This window comes from Clupea harengus, unplaced genomic scaffold (genome assembly GCF_900700415.2).
Source record: "Clupea harengus unplaced genomic scaffold, Ch_v2.0.2, whole genome shotgun sequence".
Taxonomy (NCBI): domain Eukaryota; kingdom Metazoa; phylum Chordata; class Actinopteri; order Clupeiformes; family Clupeidae; genus Clupea; species Clupea harengus.
Window position 1 is genome coordinate 100,204 of NW_024879589.1, and position 21,946 is coordinate 122,149.

The following is a 21,946-nucleotide window of genomic DNA, read 5'->3' on the forward strand; positions in this document are numbered from 1 at the left end:
CGTCCATGGATGCAGCCAAAACATTTCAATCACATTATTCAACAAAAACGAATTCAAAGACACAATCTGCTGTTGTCACAATTTTATTTTCAAGATAGAATGTATTTTTTTTTTAACAAAATCATTTAAAAAAAATGATGCACAGTGCGCACAACATTACAGCTGCAGGCGCCAGTGGCTGCAGATAGTGGAGAAAGAAACAAGAAAATGACTGTTTGTACAGTCAGTGTTTGAGCTTTCTCTTCTTCTGGTCTCCGACATATCACTCCATTCAGTGCCTGTAGTCCATTGGCCTGTACCGTGTGGTGCCGGAGGGGGTACTCAAAGGAGAGCGCCTCCCTTAGAAAATCAACTGCAGACACTGAGTAGGGTGCTACATCAGAGACCGGAAGATCAAGATCATTTTCTACAGTTTCATCACAGTTATTGATGTGATTTAAAACATTTGGATCAAAGAAGATCTTAATATAGGGCCCGGGTTGAAAAATCCAGAAGTTTCCCTTTAAGTACAGTGAGTAAAAGTAGCCAACTTAGGTTTGTTCCACCACTGATAACAAACATTTAAATACAGCAGAAATATAGTTAATAACATGTTAAGCTTATTTGGTCACGGGCAAAATATTGTGCACACTTTTGTGCTTTGTTACTTTGAGCATTTGTTGAATTTGCTGAAGTCAACCTGCCTAAATAGCTTCATAAATGTGGGTTGCTTCTGTTTTTTGGTAGGTCAGATTCTCATTGGTGCCCATCTTTGACCTTATGACGTCCAAAGCACATTGGTTCAGGAACACATAATGGCACTGTAGACAAAACAAAGCACAATCTCCTTAATCAACTAGATCTTCATGTTCAACTATGCAACATGCTAGGCAGCTTAGCGTGAAACATATTGGGGTCAGGTTAGGTATATCCCACTGTCAGCACAGTAATGTTAAATTGCATAACAACTGTGTAAATAAGCTTTTTAAATAAATCCCACTGTCGGTGTGTGACTGGCTGGGTGTCCCTCACCTTTGTCTTCACCATGAATGGCCGGTGCATACGCATGTCAGAGACGATTCCAGACACATCCACCATGCCTTCACGCTCAATCTGGAAGATAATGCGATCGATGGCAATGAAGGTTCCTGTCTGATTCACTCCACCACTGAGGACAGTTACCATTAAAAAATGTCTGTAAATGGTAGTACTGCCTTCAGATAGTTAAACACAGGAAGAGATAACAAATTCCTGAAAATATTGATATGGGACTTCCCACAGCAGTCAAATCTCTCACTGTCACATGCAAGTACTCATACCCAGCAACCTTACCTAACTAATATAGCAACTGCCCAACCATAGATCCTGCGCAGCAAGACACAATACCAATTCACAACTGGATGGTGACAGCCACAACACACATCGCATGTTGCCACATGTGCTGTCTGTAGCCCACAAGTGCTTAACACAACAACATGCCCAAACATAGAACCTGAGCAGCAGGATACAACAACAATAACAAAGCTGCCTTTGTGAGCATTTCACTGAGGTTTTCAAGCAGGCACCTTCCTTCATCAGTGTTTCTTTGAATTAGACCTACAACACCTCCAGAAGGCTCAGTAATGTCTGGTGTAGGTAGGTTGTAAATATGTAGCACAGCAGATCGCTGGAGCCAAAAATGAGAAGAATGGATAAATAGATTGATGCATGAAGCCTGGCTGCATACTGTAGATTCTTCTCCCACTATTCTGTTTTAAAATGCAGTATGCAGCAGGGGCGTCGTTAGGCCTATTTTGGGGGGGCTGAAGCCCCCCTAAAATGTTCTTCAGCCCCCCCAAATCATTTGGCATTATTGGCTTAAAAAAAAAAAAAAAAAATTAAACTATTGTTTCTGACACGGACAAGTTATTTATAACTCTAACATGCTACTTATGTGCGTGCGTTCTGGTTTGTATGTTTACTCCCCCTTCAAATTATAATCCAATAGCCTTTCATCATACTTTACGATATAAACCCCGGGCACTAGTACCGTCTCTCGTCAACGACAGCCAGTATTATAGACAAGGATTTCAAAGTAAATGATGCACGGAGTGAAATTGTAAGTACAAGAAGTTACAGAATGTGGCTATCTGTAGTTGTTAACGAGTGTTACCTGCTTTAGGTTTACTTGATATGAGGCAAATGAAAGCGAATATTGTAGTGGGCTATATGAAAACTAAGCTAGCTTGCTACTTTGTTAGAAACTGTCACCAGTTAGCAAGAGTGTGAACGAGCAAATTCGAAACACAAGAAATAACTATCGACATCTCTCTATTCTTTGCATTGATATATCTCTCTAGTATTTCAAAACAATATTATCAGTCCCTATAGAATGTTGTTATTTATAATCAGTTAATGCTAGTGAAAACGAAATGTCATAGTGTCCCTCATAAGTCATAACGCTATTGTCCGGTATATCTAGGGTGACTAGACGTCCTCTTTTCCCCGGACATGTCCTCTTTTCGAGACCTAAAGAATGCGTCCGGCAGGGATTCCAAAAACGTCCGGGATTTTGCTTCGTCGGATATTTGTGTTTCTCTGGGTCTTTCACAAACTAGTCATTACGCCCTTACACGTTTTGGAAATGGTATCTCCCTTACGTTCCACCTTCTTGCGCGAGCTGTGACTGTAGAGAGAACAGTCATTGGTCGACCGATCTCAGTGTTGCCAGATACACGATAATTATCCTCCAAATACGACCATTTTGAGCCTTTGGTACGATACTTCACCATTTCCAATCTGGCAACACTGAGCACCTTGCCGCCTCCACTAGTTGCATTGTTTACAGCACATGACATCTGCAGCCATGCCGAAACGTAAATGTAAGTTCACGGACGAACTCCAAAAAAAATACCCATGTTTTCGCCTCGGCCGTGATGCTTCGGAAGCTGAGTGCATGACATGCAGAGCAGGCACTTTTACGTGTCGGTGGCAAATAAAGGTGGCAGCGATTTGGAAGCTCACGTGCACTCTGCAAAACACAAAACTGCAGCAAGAGGAGAGAGCTCATAGAGTAAAGTGACAGACTTTTTTGTGAGTAAAACAGACACTTCTGTTACGGCTGCAGAGGGTTCCCTTGCTTTTCATACAGTAAAGCATCACAACAGCTACAGATCAATGGACTGCACATCTGGTTTGCTAAGAAAGATTTTCCCAGATTCGGTGACAGCTCAAAAAATCTCAAGTGCTGAAGGGGATTCTGTGCACGGTGCACCCAGTACAATTTCAAACACATGACCTGCAAGGACTTTCATACCTATTTGATTCAGTCTTCAGAGAAATATGCCCAACCACATGAGGAGGACTGAAAAGTGTCTTAATTTTCTTATTTTAATATGTGGCCATATAAAGAATTTAGTATTTATTATTTCGAATTTTGTATTTGTTATTATTTTTGCTTTAATATATGAGGAGGACTGAAAAGTGTCTTCATTTTCTTATTTTAATATGTGGCTATATAAAGTATTTATTATTTAGAATTTTTTATTTGTTATCATTATTGCTTCAATATATGGACAGGACACATTAAAGAAGCGCTGGACTAAATGCCACAAACAATATTTGTTTTACATTTGCACTTTGCCCTCCGCCACGCCCCCCCCCCCCCCCCGCGACGAAGTGTCCTCTTTTTCACAAACTCAAATCTGGTCACCCTAGGTATATCATCCAATTCATTGACCAGATGGATATAAGAACATTCTTAAGGAGAGGTGGAAGCTCCGCCCAGTCAGATGAGAGAGAGAGAAGCAGGAGATTGACAGGGCTGAAGGAGCCGGTGTGATGGAGGTTAGTGGTCTACAGGTCTAGAAGGGAATGAGTGGAGTTTTTTTTATTTTCTTCTACTGTGGTAGAAATGTATAGGCATTTGTTGTCAGGCCTAGGCTACTCCAAGGGTTTATTACATGATATTTTTATGCCAAGTCATACAATTGGCTTCTGGATATCGATCAGTTAATGTTTCAATGTTTGAACTTATCTTAAATGGTCATGCAGAAGGAGAGGCTGAGGCAGAGAGTCAGAGAGAGGAAGAGACAGACCAAGCAGCTGCAGCAACTAATGATTTAGGTGAAAAAGACACAGGGCCCAGACAGGTTAAGCTGAAGAGCTACCCACAGGACAGCTTTGGTGCTCAGAACAGGTCATTTCACCACAGCTGGTATATTTGTGTTGTCAAATTTCACTATGACCCTGTCATTCTGTCTCTTGTGTTATCATATACTGAATGCAAGCAAAACTACAGAGCAAAATCACACTCTTTCTGATTAAACCAATCTATGAACTGTCTGAAACAATGGATATCCGCGACCCCAAATGGGCCTTAAAAAAGAAAAATTGCAGCGCACAAACATGCCACTCCCCTTGGGGCTAAGCCCCTCCTTTCTTTGAATCCTAGAAACGCCCCTGTACCTCACCAGACTGTCATGTAGCTCAACTTAAAAACGACCTTTCATTTCAATAATTACGATTTTAAATGAAACAAAACTAGTGAACTTGTCTAATTTGTAGAACCGTAAAACTGCCTTTGAATTATCTGCCTGCCTGCCTGTTTGCCTGCCTGCCTGCCTATCTGTCTGTCTGCCTGCCTGTATCTCTCTCCCTCTATCTTTTCATTAAACATGACACACGTCAGTAAACAGCTGGACAAGGCTTTGAAATCACGGATTTTGTGAGTTTTGTGTTTGTTTATTTTTTTAGGAAACGTCGGACCAGTTGCGACGTAATGTTTTCAGCGGCGCTAATGTTGTGGTTCATTTATCACCAAACAACGTCGGGGGATTGCACAAACACCGTCATTACCTGTTTGTCTGATGCTGCGGGTCAGAGAAGAAGTAGGCTGCACCCGTTTGGCCTGGCGCTCAGCACTACATGAGCACTAAGTGGAGGAGGAGGAGGAGGGAGGGGGGCGTGGGACTTGTGAGCGCCGCGGAGCATGTCGGGCCGAAATTCTCACAAGAACTCAAATAAATGCCCCGTCATATATCAAAACACATTTGGGGGGAATTGATGACAGAGAGAGTAAGTTTTATTCTTAAATATTGATGAATGAAGACAAAATTTGGCTCCAGCAGAAGGGGCACTTTTCTCAACCAGGGCAAAAGGGCAGGTGCTTGAGCACCACTAGGGGTCTATCTGTGCACGTGCCTGAGTACAGAGATAGGTATTTGCTTTTGTATTTTGTGATTTTGGAGAGGTTACGAGACACTTCGTCAGACACGTCTAAAACCCAGTTCTACACTGAAACTTAAAAAAACCAATAGGCATTTTATGTTTTTTCCTGACAAATCATTTACTTTTGCTGCTCTGAAATGTAAACTAAAATGACATAATAAAAAACTTTAACTAATTACAGTTCATGGTCCAGGTGGTGTGGCTTGAATGTAAGCCATGAATGCATAATAACCAATGTGTAGAACCACAATATTCAAGTTTTAAAGGAAACAGTGAAAAATAGGCGGAAATTGTAAAAAAGAAAATACCCCTCTGCACAAACAGGCTAGAGGACAATATTAGCTTAATCAACTCACCTACTTCCTTCTACTCTTCAATCATTAATATTGATGATCATTTACTCATTCATCTCCAAAACAGCTGTGTATTCCAAACTCTCTAGTCTATTCTGACATACTGGATCCATCAATCATGTTATTAATTAATTATGAAACCAATCAATTAATCATTATTGTTATCAACGATTCACTTACAATAGCTTTCATTTTACCACATTTGTTAGTTGCTTTGGTCTGTTTTTGGCTACAGGAAAAAAGGTGCATTAAGTGACAAGTGTTTCTTTTGTGTGTGTGAGAGAAAGAGAGAGAGGGAAAGATTAATAATTTTTTGGTGTGCGTGAATATGGAGTTATTAGTATGTGTTTGTAAAAGCAATACTGCATATCATGTACTGTATCTATATTGTACCTTTCCTGAGACATGGGTTCAATACCCAGGGAGCACACATACTGTTGAAAATATGTCTGTATGGTAATGTAAGTCATTTTGGATAAACACATCAGCTACATTTACATTTACATTTACATTTTGTCATTTAGCAGACGCTTTAGTCCAAAGTGACGTACAAGGGAGAGAACAGTCAAGCTAAGAGCAATAAAAACATGGTGTAACAATAAATACTACTTTACATAAGAATTAGAAAAACAACCTAGAAAGGAAAAAGAAGTGCAGGAATGTAACTGCTGAAGTGCAAGTTAAGCGCTAGTCAACGTGCCAGTTAGGAAGGGAGGTGCTCTCTGAAGAGTTGGGTTTTCAGAAGCTTCTTGAAGGTAGAGAGGGACGCGCCTGCTCTGGTAGTGCTAGGCAGTTTGTTCCACCAACGTGGAACTACAAATGAGAATAGTCTGGATTGCCGTGCTTGCACAGACGGCAGTGCCAAACGACGCTCACTAGACGAGCGCAGCGTCCTGGGTGTAACATTTGCCCTTGCAAGAGCATTTAGGTAGGTGGGAGCAGAACATAAGTGACTTGAACTTAATGCGAGCAGCTACCGGCAGCCAGTGGAGCTCAATGAGTAGCGGGGTGACGTGTGCCCTTTTCGGTTGGTTGAACACCAGATGCGCCGCCGCATTCTGGATCATCTGTAGTGGTTTTACCACGCAAGCCAGCAGGCCCGTTAGGAGGGCGTTGCAGTAGTCAAGGCGGGAACTCACCAAGGTTTGCACCAGCAGCTGGGTGGCATACTGGGTTAGGTACGGCCTGATTTTGCGGATGTTGTATAGCGCAAAGCGGCACGACCTGGAGACAGAGGCGATGTGGGCGTTGAAGGTCAGTTGGTCATCAATAATGTTGTGGTGGATGACCTGTTTGGCTGGGAAGACCATCAGTTCCGTTTTGGCCAGGTTCAGCTGAAGGTGGTGATTTTTCATCCATGTGGATATATCAGCAAGACAGTCCGAGATCCGCTTCGAGACAGTGGTGTTGAGCTAAATATAGCATCAGCTGAATATGAATGTCAATACAGAGTCATCTCACACACATACAGTGCATCCGGAAAGTATTCACAGCGCTTCACTTTTCCACATTTTGTTAGGTTACAGCCTTATGCTAAAATCGTTTAAATTAATTTTTTCCCTCATCAATCTACACTCAATACCCCATAATGACAAAGCAAAAACAGGATTTTAGAATTTTTTGCAAATTTATTAAAAATAAAGAATGAAAAATATAACACGTACATAAGTATTGACAGCCTTTGCTCAATACTTTGTTGAAGCACCTTTGGGCAGCAATTACAGCCTCAAGTCTTTTTTAATATGATGCTACAAGCTTGGCACACCTATTTTTTGGGCAGTTTCTCTTTCTTCTTTGCAGGACCTCTCAAGCTCCATCAGGTTGGATGGGGAGCGTTGGTGCACAGCCATTTCCAGATCTCTCCAGAGATGTTCAATCGGGTTCAAGTCTGGGCTCTGGCTGGGCCACTCAAGGACATTCACAGAGTTGTCCTGAAGCCACTCCTTTGTTTTCTTGGCTGTGTGCTTAGGGTCATTGTCCTGTTGGAAGATGAACCTTCGCCCCAGTTTTAGGTCCACAGCGCTCTGGAGCAGGTTATCATCAAGGATGTCTCTGTACATTGCGGCATTTATCTTTCCCTCGATCCTGACTAGCCTCTCAGTTCCTGCCGCTGAAAAACACCTCCACAGCATGATGCTGCCACCACCATGCTTCACTGTAGTGATGGTATTGGCCAGGTGATGAGCGGTGCCTGGTTTCATCCAGAAATGACGCTTGGCATTCAGGCCAAAGAGTTCAATCTTTGTTTCATCAGACCAGAGAATTTAGTTTCTCATGGTCTGAAAGTCCTTCAGGTGCTCTTTGGCAAACTCCAGGCGGGCTGTCATGTGCCTTTTACTGAGGAGTGGCTTCTGTCTGGCCACTCTACCATACAGGCCTGCTTGGTGGAGTGCTGCAAAGATGGTTGTCTTTCTGGAAGGTTCTCCTCTCTTCACAGAGCAACGCTGGAGCTCTGTCAGAGTGACCATCGGGTTCTTGGTCACTGTGACGGTACGCATGGCGACCGTCACGGCAGTAATACACTGCCTCCATATACAGACATGTAAGCGGGTGTAAATGTTTGCCTTTATGTGTTGCATGTCTGTTATACGTGTCCATATACCGTTTTTATGTTTGTTAACCTGATCATTCATCATCCAAACTTCCGTGATTCCCGTTGCTGGTGATGACGTCTTTACACCATCAACGGTGAATGTTGCAATTGCTTTCTACAACCATTACACCTCTACAGGTTAAATACAGTACATCCTTACCATTCGGTTTACAGTTAAAATAACCACATCATACAATGTCTTGTGTTAAATGTTCCATTTATTTAGTTTATAATCTCACATCAATTCATATGGCATTGTTCGTCTTACCGCTGTTCAATGTCTCGTTTGTTTAGAGAGTGCCCGACGTCTAACAGCTGGTTTTAAGATGATTATGACTTCTGAGTTAACCGGAAGTGAACCGGCTCTGTTTTAATAGTTTTAAGGCTGTTTAAATTAAGTGTTGGCTATGCCGGCAGATAGCGAAGGTACTGTAAATATGTTGCTGCAATTTTCCAGCTATGTGGAACAATGTTTTGTGGCTGTTTAAGCCAAATGGTTTGCCTGCCTGAGACACCCCTAGATGTTGCTGTATATTGGCATGCGCCAATTATAGGGGCGGTTAGGCAATACTTAAACGAGACTCTTCAGTCGTCTGCTGATGAAGAGACGTACGTCTTAGAGTTCTCACCATTTACTTATGACCAGTTATTGTGGTTGAATTAGTCATTTGACTATTTGTTTGATTGTTTATTTTGACTACTAAGTCTATTATTTTCAGTATTGAAACATGTTTCTTTAGTATAAGTATTTTCATTATTTTACCGCCTTATGGGGCCTTATTTTGGGGGAAATAAAGAATCCCATCTTCAACAACTACATCTCCTGAGTCCCTCCTCTTGAGTTTCCACCTTGCTCTAACCGGCTCACAATCCCCTACATTTAACAGTCACCTCCCTGACTGAGGCCCTTCTCCCCGATCGCTCAGTTTGGCCAGGCCTGCCAACTCTAGGAAGAAGTCCTGGTGGTTCCAAACTTCTTCCATTTATGGATGATGGAGGCCACTGTGCTCATTGGGACCTTCAATGCTGCAGACATTTTTTTGTACCCTTCCCGAGATCTGTGCCTCGATACAATCCTGTCTTGGAGGGTCCGCAGACCAATTCCTTGGGACTTCATGGCTTGATTTGTGCTCTGACATGCACTGTCAACTGTGGGACCTTATATAGACAGGTGGTTGATGCCTTTCCACAATCATGTCATCATCAATCACTGAATTGTAGAAACATCTCAATGATCAGTGGAACAGGATGACCTGAGTCAATTTTGAAGTGTCATGGCAAAGGCTGTGAATACTTATTTACATGTGATTTTTTCGTTTTTTATTTTTAATAGATTTGCACAAATTAAAAAAACCTTTTTTCACGTTATCATTATGGGGTATTTGTTGTAGAATTTTGAGGAAAAAATGAATTTCATCCATTTTGGAATAAGGCTGAAAAAGTGGAGCGCTGTGAATAGTTTCCAGATGCACTGTAAGTACAGGCATACCACCTGTTTGAGTTGCTAATGTGAGTGTTAATGTGTATGTGAATTGCTAACTACACCCTGAGAGGTTTCCCACCTACAGTAGCTCTCTTTTCATTGTTTTGTTTCCTGCTAAGAAAAGCAGATACTTCAGCCATCAGAGCAGAAACACATTGATTTCCCAAGGTAGCTAAATATGAGTTGATCAGCCATGATAAACTAAATAGGCCTGTGGCTCATTAACTGCTGATCTTAAGTCAGTATTTCCCTCTAACTGATTATTTGGTGATTGTGTTTCTACTAGGGTATTTACTTCACCTTATTAGATTGTCCATTCAATAATTCTTTATGATTATTTCTTCTTAAATATTCAAAGGTTTAATAGCTAATGTGAACTTAATCAAAATCCCTGTTGAAACAAATCCATCATTATCCAGTTAGAAATATAAGAGATGAAATTCTATACATTTTTCCACATGAGATTAGACTAATGGAAGACTGAAGAATGATGAACTGAAAAATTACCCAGCAACCGATCTGACAGGTCGGACCGAACAAAACACATACCTGGCTTTTTCAGCCTGGCCAATTGTTCACACCCCTAAAAATGGACAAAGGCTTCTCACAGCCTTGGTGTGTTTACTCCACTGACAACAAGTGTTCATGAACAATGACTCATTCACTTCCCCCTAATATAGGTTTTGTTTCCACATCCCCATTGAAATGTTCCTTGTGTGCCATTGCACCCTTTTTGTAAGTCACCTAAATTCCTTATATTCCATCCTCATCCCTGATTCCAAAGCTCATGAGCTGCACAGCTTGTCTGCTGGGTCACAGAATCTGTCTTGACCATTACTGTGATCCTTTTGGTGGCAGCGCCATGCCATTTACCTTGCTATTTATTAAGGGTGTCTTTCAATCAGGTCGTTTCTCACTGAGATGCTCCATTTCTCATTAGGACTGAATTTTATCTCAAAGCTTTTTTATTTTCCATAGGTACCAAAACTTGTGTCTTAGTTCTCTCTCTCTCTGATCCTGATCATTGTATCGAGTTAAAGCTCAATAGTTGCTGATAAAAAGTTAGTGTATGTGTTATAGCATAGTCACGATGAACATGTTTTGGATAAAGATAAATTGATTTGAGAGATGATGCCCCGTAAAATATTTTTCACCGTGTCCACTTCAAAAAGTAGTTGAAGTAGTACTGTCCTTTAAGACTTCAAAGCCTTATTTACTAACTTTCCAATGCATTGCGTCCATGCACAAAACTACTTTCTGGTCAAAGTTGTATAAGTCTATAAGACAGTTTTATCAATTTCAGTAATAAAATGTAAATTAACACCTCCTTTTCGTTTGCCATGCTGTTTCTAAAAACGCAAACCCAGGCAACAAAGATACCCACGCTTTATTAAACGTGGCCTAATAAGGTCTTACCTTGATGGAGAAGCAGGTGTATATCAGGGTCCAATGCCCGATGCGTGTGAGGAGCTGCCGTAAGTTCATGTTGGATGTTGGCTGGATAGTTGACTAATGCTACCAGTGCTCCTACTCAGAGGATTTTTAAATTCACGGTGTCCACGACTACTCAGCATGCCTTGTGACGCCTACAACGCAGCTCATTCTCATTACACTTGTTACTTCATTCATTGCAAAATGCTTCATGTACTTACACTGAATATCCACAGAGTGGCAGGCATTGCTTGTTGATGTCTCTGTGAATTGAGACCTGTATTGTAACTCTTGCCTCTTGAAATATAAAATGGTTATAGTGTAAGAATCTTTATTAAGTAATATTTAAGTGATTGTTCTGAATGAATCATCCAGGGAAAATACACAGATGTGTATGGAAGATGTTAGCCATGACAGTGAGATGACAAGAGGTCCTGTCAAATTAGGCCTAATCTCATTAAAAGGTCACATTAAGAATGTTTTCATTCATTTAATTATTTTTTTTTATATTATCTTTTTGTGTAAGACCTGGTGAAACAAAACAGTGATTGTAGTGTGTATATATTTGTAAATCTGTTGTGTCTATATCAATATAATACATGTCTCACAGAGCACAGCTCTTCAATGAGAATGGATGCAATTCACCGGGATAAGAGAGGATACAAGCCTGCCCAAAAGCAACAGAAATATCAAGGTGCCGCAGAAAACATAATAAACTGCAGGAACTGTGGTAATGAGCATCCAGCGTGCCTCGCATATGGTAAGCAATGCCATTACTGCAGGAAACTAAACCATTTTCGCAATCACTGTCGAGCTTCACTTAGCGCTAGGAGTAAACAGCACAAGTCTGTTCATCAGATCGCTCAGACCAACTCGGACAGCAACAGTGAGGACTCTGAGTAATTTGACATAGATGGGCTGTCACTAGATAGCAGTGCAATATGTGCATTGAATAACAAGAATATCAAAGACAAATTGAACAGCTGCGCTACTGTCAACAGGAAGACACTCAAACCTAAAGTTGATACGGGTGCAAAGTGTAATGTCAACCCTTTGGATGTTCTAAAGCAGGTGAGAAATGGCGAAAAAATGAATAGCAGCGGGAGGGTGAAGCTGGTAGCATATGGAGGTACTGTGATTAACACTGAAGGGACTGTGCTGCTAAAGTGTTAATTGAGCAATAACAGAGTCTACAGCCTACAATTCACGTGGTAAAAATAAATGTCCAACCACTTCTAGGGTTGCTGGACTGCTTAAAAATGAATCTAATGACTCTGAAGGATGAGGTCTTTCACGCGGATCTGAAAGAAGGACAAAGCCTACTGCACAATTGGTTTGAGGACTATGCTGACTTGTTCAGTGATGAACTGGGGTCACTCCAAGTCACTTACCACTTGAAGCTGGACCCGAGCGTCACACCTGTCGTCCGGCCGCCTCGTCGCATCCCAGTAGCCATGATGGACAAGGTGAAGGCGGAGTTACAGACCACCCTAACCCTAACCCATAATTTCTCAACGAAAAAGTAAAGGTCCTGTTATTAGCCAATCAAACGGAGTAAAGCACCCACTTCCGGTTTCAATACGGATTCTCTGGTCAACACGTTATCTCTGCCGACATTCACCCTTCTGTACAGTTTCTCCCCAGGAATATACTAAAATGTATAGCCTATGTGTTTTTTGTTTTGTTTTAATTATTATTATTTTTTTAATTTTTTTTTATTGGCCAGATGCACAGGCAACCTGCTGGAGAAAGGACGCCTGATTCGCCTCCCTCTGAACTTTGTAAGTAGCCTACACAACTAGTACTATTGTTGCTGTTTTTGTTATTGTTATTATTATTGGCAATTATTACTTTCATAATCACATCACATTAATTCTACTAATTGTAATCAGTAGCATAGCAGTATTTAGCCTTGTAGCAGTGGTGGCAGTAATTGTAATTGATCTACTACAAGTTACATGGTCAGATAAAAATGTATTTGTACAATGCAACTATGTGGTAGGATGATAGAAATTACCAAATGCAATTGTGTAACGAACAGCATGGATGAACTCTGTGTTTAAATACAGCTGCAGGAGAAGGGACATCCAGTAGTGACAGTAGCTTCTCTAAATTAAAATTACTTAAGACCTACCTGAGGTCAACGATGAGTCAAGAACGCCTCAATGGGCTTGCGCTGATGAGCATCAACCAAGAGGTCGCAAAACTCAATCTCGCCTAGGGCAACCAAAGGGCTAGAGCCGGCCATGTTTACTGTAGTTGCAGTGCTGCACACGACCGGCACCTGAGAGCCTGCACGGTTGTCTTGTGTGACTTAATCGATGCGGAACTGCTTAGACATGGTAAGAAAATGTGAGTTTTAAGTTGTAGAAATTAATAACAAACGAACAATCATCATCAAGTTAAATGAAATGAATTAAAATCTTCATAAATCCAGGCTCAGTTTGCCACGTTTAGCCTAAAGAATCAGGCAGCTAGCTTGCCTGCCAGACAACCAGCCCGTAATCACATGCAATTTTTTGGGTAGGAAAACTAAGCTACATGCCTGCTGATGGTTAGATTCTAACATTTTGTTTTAACAAGAAGAATAAATGATGGAAGTAATGCATCACATGAATTATTTCATTCAAAATGGTTAAATGCATAAATCCTATCACTGTTTTAGGTGTTGTTAAGTGTAGAGTGCGGTAGAAGCTAGAATGCCTACGGAAAAGAGGAGGATTCAGGAAAGAGAGAAGCAGCTAAAGGAGGCAGCAAAGGGGAGCACATTTTTGCAGAGTCGGTTACAAAGAAGCAAACCAGCAGATGAGACAGAGACATTGCATTGTGATAAAGATGACAATGTGTAGGCTAATTCATTAATGTGAAACTCATATTTTCAGCACCAGTAGTTAGGAATGACTCACAACCGAGAGTGCGTGTGTAGTTGGTAATTTACTGATACAGTATAAACAATACAGTATAAACAATAACATGCCAGCAGACTGGCGCAGACTCATATTTTTAGCCTACTAATGGCCATGTATTATAATTATATGTAACAGTTTAGAAAAGCAGTTTGAATAATTGCACAAGATATTCTGTTACATGTATTTCAGTTTCTTTTTGATCTTTACATGATCCTTACATGTTACATGTCTCTCTCCTTGCCTGTTTGATATATGCTGGGAATGAGCATTAAGAGTGGAGCTAGTAAACGGGAGACTCACCAAACTGTGTTTCTGTTGGTGTGCTTACACAGGAAATAAATATCACGTCTCAGCAACAGTTGTCCACGGGTCACATTTATTACACAACGCAGAAGTTACACCAGTTACATATGTTACATTTAAGATGAGGAGCATCCACAAGCCTCAGGAAAATGTGGACCAGGAGACAAATAGGACAGGTAAGCCCTTTTTTGTTGCCCTTTTTTCAGGTTAGTAATTCCTGCGCACATCCCTGGCTATAACAATGCATAAACAGACAGTCATGATCCCAAAGGTGGCCCCAACAGCCGTGATGATGACCACTGGGGGCTCAGCCCTCAAATTACTGATGGGGTATGGCTCTACAAACAGAAGAAGCATTCTGTAAAATCTCACATTCTACTATAAAGTGTGATGATGGTATAAGCAGACTAATATCATCATGAAATCGGTTATAGTATATACTTCATTTACATTAAAATGAAGGAGATGTTTTCAAAAACTTTCTATCAACGACGTGATCTGGGTCTAGTGTATATTAATCTTAACAACATACATGTGTCGAAACTTCTCAGTGGTAAACAAATAGGGAAAATGGGATCCCAGAATTTGACACTGACTTATAATTTCTTCAGCTAATACTTTAGACTTTTTAGAGGAATTGTATGATCGATGAATGACAAAAACATTTGTCATTGAGACCTGACAAACACCATGACTCTCTGTACTTACTTGTAGTTATATGTGCACTGCAAACAGATTCACTCTGAAGGCCAAGTGGTCCAGTTGTTCTCACGCAGATGATATGTGGTGTTCCTGATGTAAGGTTTGTCAGAGTCTGGTTTAAGGCTTTGGTACTATAGTCTGTAGTCCCTGATGAACTACTGATGTTCACTGTGTAGTTAAAACCATCTGAGTTGTCCATCAAGAGGGCTGGAGTCCACTCAATAAAAATGGAGTTTGTAGTTGCATTCTTCATGGTGATATCCCCTGGAGGATTGGGATCTGGAAAAAAAAGTCATTCACATTATCAAATCTCCTTCTACTATGTAAAAACAACTTCTTCACCAATAAAACTAAAGTATTTTTATACTCACATGTAGCAGTTGTATTTACTTCAGATTCTTCACTAAAGGGCCCACTCTTTGTTGTGACAGTGGCTGTGTATATCTTTCCAGCTGACAGGTCTTTAAACTCATAGGAGTTGATACTTGAATCCAGCGGAAAGCTCCTGGTGCTGCTACTGCTGCTGTTCAGGAGAACCTCAAACGACTCCACATTTCCATTAGGACGACTCCAACTCACTGTGATGGAGTTGTTGGTGTTGTCTGAGATGACCGGTTGCACAGTCTCTGGCCCTAGGTGACAGGAAATACAAAACATCCAAACAGAATTACTCTGGAGGTCAGTAAGCCATACATAGCTGAATGAACCACATCCTTTAACAGAGAAAAGAAAGGCAGAGGTATGTGGATCGAATCCTAAGTGGAACATACAGTTTCATACTCTCTAAAGAAGGGATGAGAGACAGAAGTCTTACTGGTATAATTGAAGATTGACACTTTCTCTCCTTCAACAGCATCTGCAGTTTGGACGTAAATGCTAAATGAACAGTTGGTTCCTGGAGTGAGATTAGTTATGGTGATATTCTCATCTGTTGTTGTTTTGGAGAATTGAGATGTGCATCCTGAGGTCTGGACTCGATACTTGTAAGTGTCCTTGTATTCATCTGGTTGGTCCCACTTTAGCTTCATTGCTCTGGTGTTTAAAGGCTCAGCCCTCAAATTACTGATGGGGTATGGCTCTACAAACAGAAGAAGCATTCTGTAAAATCTCACATTCTACTATAAAGTGTGATGATGGTATAGGCAGACTAATATCATCATGAAATCTGTTAGAGTATATACTTCATTTACATTAAAATGAAGGAGATGTTTTCAAAGCCTCTATCAACGACGTAATCTGAGTCTAGTGTTTATTAATCTTAACAACATACATGTGTCGAAACTTCTCAGTGGTAAACAAATAGGGAAAATGGGATCCCAGATTTTTACACTGACTTATAATTTCTTCAGCTAATACTTTAGACTTTTTAGAGGAATTGTATGATCAATGAACGATGAAAACATTTGTCATTGAGACCTGACAAACACCATGACTCTCTGTACTTACTTGTAGTGATATTTTCACTGCAAACAGATTCACTCTGAAGGCCAAGAGGTCCAGTTGTTCTCACACAGATGATATGTGGTGTTCCTGATGTAAGGTTTGTCAGAGTCTGGTTTAAGGCTTTGGTACTATAGTCTGTAGTCCCTGATGAACTACTGATGTTCACTGTGTAGTTAAAACCATCTGAGTTGTCCATCAATAGGGCTGGAGTCCACTTAATAAAAATGGAGTTTGTAGTTGCATTCTTCATGGTGATATCCCCTGGAGGATTGGGATCTGGAAAAAAAAGTCATTCACATTATCAAATCTCCTTCTACTATGTAAAACAACTTCTTCACCAATAAAACTAAAGTATTTTTATACTCACAGGTAGCAGTTGTATTTACTTCAGATTCTTCACTAAAGGGCCCACTCTTTGTTGTGACAGTGGCTGTGTATATCTTCCCAGCTGACAGGTCTTTAAACTCATAGGAGTTGATACTTGAATCCAGCGGAGGGCTCCTGGTGCTGCTACTGCTGCTGTTCAGGAGAACCTCAAACGACTCCACATTTCCATTAGGACGACTCCAACTCACTGTGATGGAGTTGTTGGTGTTGTCTGAGATGACCGGTTGCACAGTCTCTGGCCCTAGGTGACAGGAAATACAAAACATCCAAACAGAATTACTCTGGAGGTCAGTTAGCCACACATAGCTGAATGAACCACATCCTCTAACAGAGAAAAGAAAGGCAGAGGTATGTGGATCGAACCCTAAGTGGAACATACAGTTTCATACTCTCTAAAAGAAGGGATGAGAGACAGAAGTCTTACTGGTATAATTGAAGATTGACACTTTCTCTCCTTCAACAGCATCTGCAGTTTGGACGTAAATGCTAAATGAACAGTTGGTTCCTGGAGTGAGATTAGTTATGGTGATATTCTCATCTGTTGTTGTTTTGGAGAATTGAGATGTGCATCCTGAGGTCTGGACTCGATACTTGTAAGTGTCCTTGTATTCATCTGGTTGTCCCACTTTAGCTTCATTGCTGTGGTGTTTAAAGGCTCAGCCCTCAAATTACTGATGGGGTATGGCTCTACAAACAGAAGAAGCATTCTGTAAAATCTCACATTCTACTATAAAGTGTGATGATGGTATAAGCAGACTAATATCATCATGAAATCTGTTATAGTATATACTTCATTTACATTAAAATGAAGATGTTTTCAAAGCCTCTATCAACGACGTAATCTGGGTGTAGTGTTTATTAATCTTAACAACATACATGTGTCGAAACTTCTCAGTGGTAAACAAATAGGGAAAATGGGATCCCAGAATTTGACACTGACTTATAATTTCTTCAGCTGATACTTTAGACTTTTTAGAGGAATTGTATGATCGATGAACGATAAAAACATTTGTCATTGAGACCTGACAAACACCATGACTCTCTGTACTTACTTGTAGTGATATGTGCACTGCAAACAGATTCACTCTGAAGGCCAAGTGGTCCAGTTGTTCTCACACAGATGATATGTGGTGTTCCTGATGTAAGGTTTGTCAGAGTCTGGTTTAAGGCTTTGGTACTATAGTCTGTAGTCCTGATGAACTTCTGATGTTCACTGTGTAGTTAAAACCATCTGAGTTGTCCATCAAGAGGGCTGGAGTCCACTTAATAAAAATGTAGTTTGTAGTCGCATTCTTCATGGTGATATCCCTTGGAGGATTGGGATCTGGAAAAAAAGTCATTCACATTATCAAATCTCCTTCTACTATGTAAAAACAACTTCTTCACCAATAAAACTGAAGTATTTTTATACTCACAGTAGCAGTTGTATTTACTTCAGATTCTTCACTAAAGGGCCACTCTTTGTTGTGACAGTGGCTGTGTATATCTTCCAGCTGACAAGTTTTAAACTCATAGGAGTTGATACTTGAATCCAGCGAGGGCTCCTGGCTGCTACTGCTGCTGTTCAGGAGAACCTCAAACGACTCCACATTTCCATTAGGACGACTCCAACTCACTGTGATGGAGTTGTTGGTGTTGTCTGAGATGACCGGTTGCACAGTCTCTGGCCCTAGGTGACAGGAAATACAAAACATCCGAACATAATTACTCTGGAGGTCAGTAAGCCATACATAGCTGAATGAACCACATCCTTTAACAGAGAAAAGAAAGGCAGAGGTATGTGGATCAAATCCTAAGTGGAACATACAGTTTCATACTCTCTAAAAGAAGGGATGAGAGACAGAAGTCTTACTGGTATAACTGAAGATTGACACTTTCTCTCCTTTTACAGCATCTGCAGTTTGGACGTAAATGCTAAATGAACAGTTGGTTCCTGGAGTGAGATTAGTTAAGGTGATATTCTCATCTGTTGTTTGGAGAATTGAGATGGGCATCCTGAGGTCTGGACTTGATACTTGTAAGTCTTCTTGTATTCATCTGGTTGGTCCCACTTTAGCTTCATTGCTGTGGTGTTTAAAGGCTCAGCCCTCAAATTACTGATGGGGTATGGCTCTACAAACAGAAGAAGCATTCTGTAAAATCTCACATTCTACTATAAAGTGTGATGATGGTATAGCAGACTAATATCATCATGAAATCTGTTAGAATATATTCATTTACATTAAAATGAAGGAGATGTTTTCAAAGCCTCTATCAATGACGTAATCTGGATTTAGTGTATAGTAATCTTAACAACATCATACATGTGTCGAAACTTCTCAGGGGTAAACAAATAGGGAAAATGGGATCCCAGAATTTGACACTGACTTATAATTTCTTCAGCTAATACTTAAGACTTTTTAGAGGTATGATATGATAGATGAACTACAAAAACATTTGTCATTGAAACCTGACAAACACTATGACTCTCTGCACTTACTTGTAGTGATAATTTCACTGCAAACAGATTCACTCTGAAGGCCAAGTGGTCCAGTTGTTCTCACACAGATGATATGTGGTGATCCTGATGAAAGGCTTGTCAGGTTCTGGTATGAGGCTTTGGTATTATAGTCTGTAGTCCCTGATAAACTACGAATGAGCATGGTGTAGTGAAAACCATCTGAGTTGTCCATCAAGAGGGCTGGAGTCCACTCAATAAAAATGGAGTTTGTGGTCGCATTCTTCATGGTGATATCCCTTGGAGGATTGGGATCTGGAAAAAAAGTCATTCACATTATCAAATCTCCTTCTACTATGTAAAAACAACTTCTTCACCAATAAAACTAAAGTATTTTCATACTCACTAGTAGCAGTTGTATTTCTTCAGATTCTTCACTAAAGGGCCCACTCTTTGTTGTGACAGTGGCTGTGTATATCTTCCCAGCTGACAGGTTTTAAACTCATAGGAGTTATACTTGAATCCAGCGAGGGCTCCTGGGCTGCTACTGCTGCTGTTCAGGAGAACCTCAAACGACTCCACATTTCCATTAGGACGACTCCAACTCACTGTGATAGAGTTGTTGGACTGGTTTAAGATGACTGGACACACAGTCTCTGGCCCTAGGTGACAGGAAATACAAAACATCCAAACAGAATTACTCTGGAAGTCAGTTAGCCATACATAGCTGAATGAACCACATGCTCTAAAAGGGAAATGAAATGCAGAGGTATGTGGATCGAATTCTAGGTGGAACACACAGTTTCATACTCTCTAACGGAAGGGATGAGAGACAGAAGTCTTACTGGTATAACTGAAGATTGACACTTTCTCTCCTTTTACAGCATCTGCAGTTTGGACGTAAATGCTAAATGAACAGTTGGTTCCTGGAGTGAGATTAGTTAAGGTGATATTCTTGTGTGTTGTTCTTTTGGAGAATTGAGATGCGCATCCTGAGGTCTGGACTCGATACTTGTAAGTCTTCTTGTATTCATCTGGTTGGTCCCACTTTAGCTTCATTGCTGTGGTGTTTAAAGGCTCAGCCCTCAAATTACTGATGGGGTATGGCTCTACAAATAGAAGAAGCATTCTGTAAAATCTCACATTCTACTATAAAGTGTGATGATGGTATAAGCAGACTAATATCATCATGAAATCTGTTATAGTATATACTTCATTTACATTAAAATGAAGGAGATGTTTTCAAAGCCTCTATCAACGACGTAATCTGGATGTAGTGTATATTAATCTAAACAACATACATGTGTCGAAACTTCTCAGTGGTAAACAAATAGGGAAAATGGGATCCCAGAATTTGACACTGACTTATAATTTCTTCAGCTAATACTTTAGACTTTTTAGAGGAATTGTATGATCGATGAACGATAAAAACATGTGTCATTGAGACCTGACAAACACCATGACTCTCTTGACTTACTTGTAGTGATATGTAAACTGCAAACAGATTCACTCTGAAGGCCAAGTGGTCCAGTTGTTCTCACCCAGATGATATGTGGCGTTCCTGATGGAAGGTTTGTCAGGTTCTGGTTTAAGGCTTTGGTACTATAGTCTGTAGTCCCTGATGAATTACTAATGATCACGGTGTAGTTAAAACCATCTGAGTCATCCATGAAGAAGGCAGGGGCCCACTCAACAAAAATGGATTTTGTAGTTTTTTTCTTGATAGAAATATCTCTTGGAGGGTTAGGATCTGGAAAAAGAGAAGATTTTAAATCCATCCGTCACTTCCTTTGTTTAGTACAGGGGTTTTCAACTGTTTTTTTCCCAGGGACCACCATTCTGACCAGAAAGTAATCCGCGGCCCACTGATGTGCCAGTGATTCCCAAAACATTTTACAGTCCCGTACCCTTCTTTTTCATGTTTGTAACCGCCGCCGCCACGGCCCCTCCCCCCGCACACATATTCTGCCTATAATACTTGTCAGTGTAATTTCTTCACTGAATATGGGTCTACATCAGTATTTTGGGCAATGCGACTTGGCTATTCAGACATAAATATGTCGACAGGCCCAGGTATATTTATAATAAAAAAAAAGTCAATGGTGAACTGATCAACATAGGCTCATGTCGCGGACCCCCTGCAATGTCGTCGCGGACCACCAGGGGGCCACGGACCCCTGGTTGAAAACCCCTGGTTTAGTACATAACACTGATAACTGATTGATTTCTCTGATATATTTGGTGACAGTGAGCCATATAAGCTGTTTGTGTATGTTTTCATGTGGTCTCCAACCCAGAGTAGAACACTATCATATTATATCGTCCAGATGTGTTTTTCAGTCCTACATGACTAACAAAAGGAATTGTTAACGTTCTTGTTACCCTGAAACCTGGGTGACTACGGTGAAACTCCAATCTTATTTAGTTTATGGAAGAAAATACGTGTTACAGGAAGAACTTGATTCATTACTGAATCCTCTTAATATCAGACAGATGCCATATTTTCTGATACTCACACGTTGCATTGGTAGTGACTTCAGATTCTTGACTAAAGGGCCCACTCTTGTTGTGACAGTGGCTGTGTATATCTTCCCAGCTGACAGGCCTTTAAACTCATAGGAGTTGATACTTGAATTCAGCGGAGTAAACCAGGTGCTGCTACTGCTGCTGTTCAGGAGAACCTCAAACGACTCCACATTTCCATTAGGACGACTCCAA

General features: G+C 40.7%; 1 protein-coding gene across 2 annotated transcripts; it reads right to left on the reverse strand.

The window, feature by feature from the left end:
- Positions 1–67: 67 nt before the first annotated feature.
- LOC122129087 (receptor-type tyrosine-protein phosphatase eta-like) lies at positions 68–11,182 on the reverse strand. 2 transcript variants are annotated; one of them, XM_042704123.1, is made up of 3 exons: positions 11,033–11,182; positions 1,012–1,092; positions 68–800 (listed from the first exon to the last, which is right to left on the reverse strand). In XM_042704123.1, exons 1-3 carry the CDS (start codon positions 11,099–11,101, stop codon positions 684–686), a joined length of 267 nt encoding a protein of 88 aa, XP_042560057.1. In that variant the 5' UTR covers positions 11,102–11,182; the 3' UTR covers positions 68–683. The 2 variants fall into 2 exon arrangements, with proteins under 2 accessions (XP_042560057.1, XP_042560056.1); XM_042704122.1 differs by lacking the exon at positions 11,033–11,182 and having other exon boundaries at positions 1,012–1,393.
- Positions 11,183–21,946: the final 10,764 nt, after the last annotated feature.

Bases quoted from the DNA above. Each gene is read 5' to 3' on its own strand.
- LOC122129087 (XM_042704122.1), bottom strand. From the start codon at position 1,164: ATGGTAACTGTCCTCAGTGGTGGAGTGAATCAGACAGGAACCTTCATT. The intron at 801-1,011 runs GTGAGGGACACC...TTTTGTCTACAG, and splicing joins CATTCATGGTGAAGACAAAG to TGCCATTATGTGTTCCTGAA.